The sequence below is a fragment of the Sphaeroforma arctica genome (genome assembly GCF_001186125.1).
Source record: "Sphaeroforma arctica JP610 unplaced genomic scaffold supercont1.38, whole genome shotgun sequence".
Classification (NCBI taxonomy): Eukaryota; class Ichthyosporea; order Ichthyophonida; genus Sphaeroforma; species Sphaeroforma arctica.
In genome coordinates this window covers 115537-122662 of record NW_014040520.1, presented here as the reverse complement: position 1 = coordinate 122662, position 7126 = coordinate 115537, and the positions used below count along the sequence as shown (strand labels likewise).

The 7126-nt window shown below is 38.7% G+C and overlaps 1 protein-coding gene across 1 annotated transcript; it reads left to right on the top strand.

Moving 5' to 3' along the window:
* Positions 1–668: 668 nt before the first annotated feature.
* SARC_01051 (hypothetical protein) lies at positions 669–3381 on the top strand. The gene is made up of 3 exons (XM_014305246.1): positions 669–1119; positions 2214–2559; positions 3214–3381. Exons 1-3 carry the CDS (start codon positions 769–771, stop codon positions 3279–3281), a joined length of 765 nt encoding a protein of 254 aa, XP_014160721.1. The 5' UTR covers positions 669–768; the 3' UTR covers positions 3282–3381.
* The last annotated feature ends 3745 nt before the right edge of the window (positions 3382–7126 follow it).

Below are 7126 nucleotides of genomic sequence, written 5' to 3'. Positions count from 1 at the left end.
ACACACACACACACACACACACACACACACACACACACACACACACACACACACACACACACACACACACACACACACACACACACACACACACACACACACATATATATACTTGTAATTTATTATACATATGTATACCAATTATATTTCACGAGTTGCTGATATCCATTCTGTAGAGTCAATCATACTCACGCCAAAATTTAGTCGTATATTTTGACACACATCTGCTATGTAGATATGTATGCTGCATAAACTTACTATTTTAGTAGTGGAGACAATTGTACTTATGTCGTCGAAGGTCTTGTCTGGGTTAAAATTTGGAATAGATCTATTGTCCCACCTATACTTCGAATTCGCTCATTGACGAGGTCACACAAGTAATGCAAATCTAGCCACGCTCCACACTGCCGACGCTGCCCACGTCCCTCTCTAGCAAAGCTGCCCACGTTCCGTCCTTTATATAGTTATTATATCTATTTTTTACTTCACAAGCAAAAGAAATCATTTGTACATCATGAAGAGACGATGAGTCATTCGTTTTTCTGTGACGCCGTGCATATTCATTGTGGCATAAATTTATTTGTCAAAGATCACACGAACAAACACCACTAAAATGTTAAAATATGAATATATGCATATATGCATAGCCTTGTGTCTATCTTAGAAGGCTATGATATATGAATGTAAATAGATATATGGATTTATGTGCATATACGTAGATACGAATATTTATATTGTGCAATTCGAAGAGTTTTGCTTAAACAGCAGATGATGACAAACAAGTATAATACCGCCGATTCGGATACTGAGAGATTAGTACCCGATATATCCAAGTACGAAGAAGATACATATCCTGATAATATATATTCTGATACAACAACAGAGCAAGAAAATCCTTCCAGCCGGAAGTGTGGGAGGACTGTTATAAACTGCAACTGTGTCACAAGCTTTGTGGTGGGATTGCTGTTGATACTGAGCTGTTTTGCGTTGATCTTCATATCAATGGGGATGTCTCACAGTAAAGGGACGGGCATTGCTGCTCCAAAGTTGGGAGAGTTGGCTGGCGAGGAGTCAATTATGAGTAAAAAAGAGCACGGAACCTGCAGCCAGCCTGTGCAGGTAGGTTAATACTTACTACCGTTCGGTAGCGTAGGACACACGTATTTATACCATGTATAAGTTACTTGTAAACACATATGTGTGCTTATGCACATATTTGAGTCACACTCCTTTGTATCGTGTGTACGATACATAGAAGTACATACTGACATATATATATGCACATTTTCAAGCAGATGTCTTTGTTAAAGTGTATAACGAGCAATACATATATATGTAAACTTAACTTGCACATGTTGGAGAGGCAGGTATTTCTAATTTATAACGAAACACGTATAGTTGTAGTTATACACGTTTGGGAGTATATTCCATCGATTGAGCACTATTATATTGTACTGTCGGTGTCTGATGTACGCGATCATCGAAAGGGGTTCTCCATATCAGTCGATTTATTTCTATTTTCTGCCGTGATGTGAGCATGTTGATATGTCCATGTTCCAGCCATGCACGTGTTCATTATCATTGTGGTACCCAGACTCCATTCCTGCGCCTTTCAGTAGGCCTTATGCGGGAGTCATCAGTTTTATCGTCGTGCGAGTATAGCTTGTAGTTGTCTTGGCTTGTGTGGGGTAGCAGTTTGCGCGACTTGAGTGTGGCTGTTTTGCAATATGTACAAATTCTATCCGTCGCATGATAATATATTAGCTCTGTATGTTCTGACCAATTGACCTTATGATTGTTTGTTTTTTCCTACTAGAAGGGAAGCTCTGACATTTTGTGTTTACTGCATAGACCAACTCAAATAAAAATTGTTCCTTACTATATTTTATTGGTATGTGATGCGTTCGTTTAAAATATATCACGAAGACGGACGTATGCATTTAGCTGTATCATTGGGCTACAATATGCGGGACTTCGTGAAGGATAGTCTTTCTGAAGGATGACTTCCCGTGATTTTCGCATATATACACCTGACTTGTACTCTGATCGAGCCAGGGATTTGTTGTCACCGTCGTTTCTACCATAGTAGTAGTTGTTCATTGCGTCTCAAGTAGTAGCACGGCATTTCTTCGTAAATATGGTATGATTGATGCTGGTGCAAAAGTGTTTGTCTGCATTAACTTCGCTTTTTGCCGTCCTTGCCAAATATTTAGGACCACCTGCGCTGGAAGTGCCATCAGAGTTTGGCAGACCGCATCTGCTGTTTCAATCGAAGATATGCCGAGAATAGCGGCTATTGGCAACACACCGCATTTGCAACAGAGGTGCAAAAAATGGCAAAAGAAGGCGATAACACCGAAGTGACGTTCTACGACTCTGTGACCGGAAAACCACTTTTTATAGCCCCTAGGAATAGGACTATGCAGGACTTTATAAGCGAGAGCAGAGCTCATGGTTGGCCGAGTTTCAGGGATGATGAGGTTGTCAAAGAGAATGTGAGGGTTTTAAGCGACGGCGAAACAGTCAGCTTAGAGGGTACTCATCTCGGACACAACCTACGTAAGTTTGCCGTGCACGTGTATCATTGCCGAAATAACTAACTGTTCATGTTTTACAAGGATGCTATATCATTTTCGGTGCAAAATCAATGTTTAGCTCAGAGGTTTGGTGGCGGCCGCTGTGTCATTCATATTGATTAGATTCCATTGTGTGTGATTGGTGGCCCCTAAAGTACTGTTTTGAAAGTTTGTATACTATGTAGGCATGGAATGCAAAGCAATGCACCCGGGCTATACAGGCCTAGCTGTTTGTGCGTTGAATTCTGAATGTGACGTGCAGTAAGAGGAGTATAACGGGTTATACGTGTTCTATTTTTTTTAGCTGACGCTGAAGGAAAAGTGTTTTAAAACCAGATGATTATGACTCGCACTAACATGTTTGTGGACTGTGCCTGTGGTTAGACTTATTCAAGAATGGAATCTTGGTTGCTGTTTTTGTTTTGCTGTGGATTGTCTCTTATTGTGCGGGAACGCCCCGTGAAACTACGCACAAGTATTTTGTGTATGTCTTTGGTACATACAAAATCAGTTTGCTTAGTCTGTATACCAGCGAAGATATCTTGTGCACATAAATCATGTTCGTAACGGCCATATGAAGTTGGTTTATGATACTGAGCGGGTTGCACTAAGACACAAATATTGCATCACTTTGCAGCCGATAGAAATGGGAACAGATATTGTATCAACCTTGTGAGCGTCGCCGGTAATCCATCACCACCGTGAACAAGTGCTACAAAATAGAAGGTCTTGTACTATGTCTGGGTCATTTATAAATATAATTCATTTAATTTAGAAGGAATTAAATGTTTTTACATACAATGAGACTTTTCGATCAAATTTTTAATTTAGAAGGAATTAAATGTATTTACGTACATTTGAATATTGGCCTGTATGCCATCTCACAAGCCTCGAGATAACGAAGTATATATGTATCGCCCATACATAGTATATGAATAACAACGAGCGTGGACTGCGTCTAAATGACTAGCGAGGCCATGTTATGCTTAAGGTGATTCAATGTTTAAATGTGTAAAAAATGAGTGCATCCAAACAAAAAAAAGTACAAATCAGCAAGTAATTCATCCCAAATTTCAATAATATAATACGCTCATTGGGAGGGATTGCGATTTAAGTTGTAAAATGCTATTGCGGAACACGTTTTCGAGGATCGCTATCGTAGGTGACTTTGGGTAATCACATTTCGTGTGCATCGTAACATCGATCTAGCTGAGTTTAAATTCTATTATCGAATTTGTAAATTGGATGTAGTCTAGCGTAGTGGTCAACAGTGTATATAAGTTAGATATTGTTTAATTAGCTTTCACCCCTGACGCGTAATACAATCAGCCTACAAATATCGCGCCGGCTTTGTGTCGGTTCACGTAACGTGACGCTGCCTAGCTGACACTCTTCTATCAAGAAACGCACACGACAACTGCTTATATTTGTCGCAGTATAGAGAAGAATATTTTTTTCTTCAGTAAAATTATCATCGTGCTGCTTTACGTGGGTTATCTACGAATGAGCTAAACACTGATTCCAACGTGCAGTTTTGCTTTGCTTTCTAGCAGAAGGTTATTCCATGCCAAGTAAATATCACCATAGTGCTACACGATAAAACATATTATAGGTGACAGATGCTAAGTTATACATCGACATTTTAATTTACTTACCGTTAGTTCCAAGTAGTATACTAAACAAGCGAGTTGGGTATTGTAATATTGTGGAAGATCACGTTGTGAAGATGCTGGTTGTTGGAAGCTCGTACGCCCACATAAGATAGTGTGCCCAGTATAGGAAAGAGTGTATCATCACAGCAGAACAGTACTGTGTAGTAACTTACAGGAAAACCATTAAAATACACTGTCATCAGATCAAAGCATCGTATTTTTAAGAATAACATGTACTCGAATTCTCAAACTCGAAATCCTAATACTCTAGGTTGTGGTATATTTGTCCTTTCCCCTCTCTCTCTAGTCTCTCTAGATCAGAATACGCTCATAATTTTCTTGACTGTCCGACTACAAACTATAGTTTACAGTTTAAATACACCTTTTAAATAGATACACTCTACACTCTTATAGTCTACAGTCTACAGACTGCATCGGCCAGGCATCGGCGAGTGGCACATATACAATCCACATATTTTAAAATACATATATACCGAACAAATACGAATGTCCAATGATATAAAAGCATATTTGTTCCCATGACCCTCTCTAGATATTGTCGCTGGATGAGAAATGGATTCTCCCCAGAAGATCATGACCAGACATGTTGTTCCACATAGTTTTTGTTTTTTTTTCAAAACAAAAACATTTCCCATGTTGTTCGGTGTTCCGTATAGTTTTTGTTTATTTTTCAAAACAAAAACATTCCCCAACAAATCAGCAATTCAGCAACGGTATCCAAGTGAGCTTTGAAAGTCTAAATATTTAGCATTTACATGGCGGAGTATTCCTCTCGCGCGAGAAAATGAGAAGTATTTCAGATTCAGAGATTCTCAGGGTTCCCCGCAGTGAGCATTGTTTTGAATCTTTCTCGGTGTTTTATTTTTAGAATCCCTTTTTAGGCTTTTTTTTCCACAAATACCCGCAGTAGGGACTGGTATGGACTCTTTTCGTCAGATTTCTGAAAATTCAACGTCATAACGCCGACCTTTGGTATGCTATACTCATTTTCGAATATTTGGAGTAGACTCTCATTCTCTGTTGGTAGTTTCGACTAATTTGGCATCGAATTCTGTCCTGACTCATTCTGATAAATAGTATTTTTATTATTATAAATATTTCTTTAAAAATGAATTTTGTATTCATCCGTATTTATTTTTAATGCGTGATGGGCTGATGGCTGTGAAAAAGAATTATGATGGGTGATGTCACTGTGTCAGTGATGTCAATATCTTCAACTCTTGAAGTTGTCAGTGTTTTTTGGTCAACGTAGAGTGTCCGATTATTAGAATTGTTCCGTCAGACATCAGTGATGTCATCTCATTAGCCTGCTCTACCCTACAGACTACAGGGCCCTCTCTCTCGCTTTAGAGAAGTATGTCAAAACATACAAGTGACATCGCCTATTCAATGCAAATGAATTCAGAATCAGCGAGCGGAGGCCGTGGACTGTATGTATTTGAGTATTAAGCTCATATTTGGTTGCACTTTACACTGGGGCTTACGATCTTACTTTTTATCATATATGAACCCATGAGAATGGTGAGATAATCAAGGTGATATTAAAAAAAGATATCAAAACAAATATGTGAGATCGCCTATTCAATGCATATGAATTCAAAATCAACGAGCGGATGCCGTAAACTGTACGTATTCGAGTATCAAGCTCATATTTGGTTGCACTTTACACAGGGGCTTACGATATCACATTTCACCATATATAAGTCCATGAGAATGGTGAGAAAATCAAGGGGATAGTAAAAAGAAGTGGGGTTAAAAAGAAGTGTAAAGAACGAAGATCAGTTCGGATATTCTCATGGCTATCTTGTTGAATTTGATTTTTATTTCACAAGACAGAGGATCACATGATAATTTACCACATAATTCATGAAATAAAAAACGTTTATTGGGATCGCGATATAATTTGTGTGTTGCTATTTCGGAATACATTTTTCAAGGACCGCAATTGCGGTGACTATAGGTAACCATCTCTCGTGCGCATTGCAACATCAATCTCAGTTCTACACTTAGCTCGCCAAATATAAATTCTACTACTGTATTTGTAAATAGGACGCTGTTTTAGTGTGGTCAGCAGTGTCGAAAAGATCTCAGTATGAAATTCTCTGATCAAGAAATTAAGTATGGCGCTGTAAAAATTCCTTGATGTGTTGCCATGGAGACCGATATATATACGCCAGACACTGTTTGATAAGCTGGTAGCCTTCACGCATATTAGAGTATCAAATCACCCGCCGGTCTTTGACGTCCGCCTGACTTGCCGCTACCCAGCTTTTACGCTTCTGTATCAATAACAACTGCTTGTATTTATATATCCAGCATCAGGAACACATACTCATGTATTACTTTACATTGGTTATCTACGAATGAACTCGACATCGATTCCAACTTGTAGTTTTGCTCTGCCGGGCAGTATGGGGTTTTATCACAGCGAGGCCCCAACCTTGGTATTGATAAGGTCTTGCTTGCGACATGTCCTTAAAGAATATTCCTGAAAACAAGGTAATTCCACAACAAGTAAATGTCACTTTGATACTGCGCGATTAATGAATTAAATTATAACAAGTAAAAGATGCTCAAAGGTATACGTCGACAATTTAAATCACGTACCGCGAGTACAAAGCAATATATTGCTTGAATACCACATATATGAAGAAACTAGCTGGTGACTTCAACAAGCTAGTTGGATATTGTTATATTGTAGAGGATCACATCGTGGAGATGCTGGTGGCTTGAAGTTTATACACCTACATAAAATATGCCCAGTAAAGACAGAAGTGTTTCAATAGAGCAGAGTAGTATTTCCTCAGTAGTAACTAATTCGCATCCATTGAAAATACACTGGCATCAGATCAAAGCAGCCTATTTAAATATATATAT

Bases quoted from the DNA above. Each gene is read 5' to 3' on its own strand.
- SARC_01051 (XM_014305246.1), top strand. From the start codon at position 769: ATGATGACAAACAAGTATAATACCGCCGATTCGGATACTGAGAGATTA. The intron at 1,120-2,213 runs GTAGGTTAATAC...CCAAATATTTAG, and splicing joins CCTGCAGCCAGCCTGTGCAG to GACCACCTGCGCTGGAAGTG. The intron at 2,560-3,213 runs GTAAGTTTGCCG...ATCACTTTGCAG, and splicing joins TCATCTCGGACACAACCTAC to CCGATAGAAATGGGAACAGA.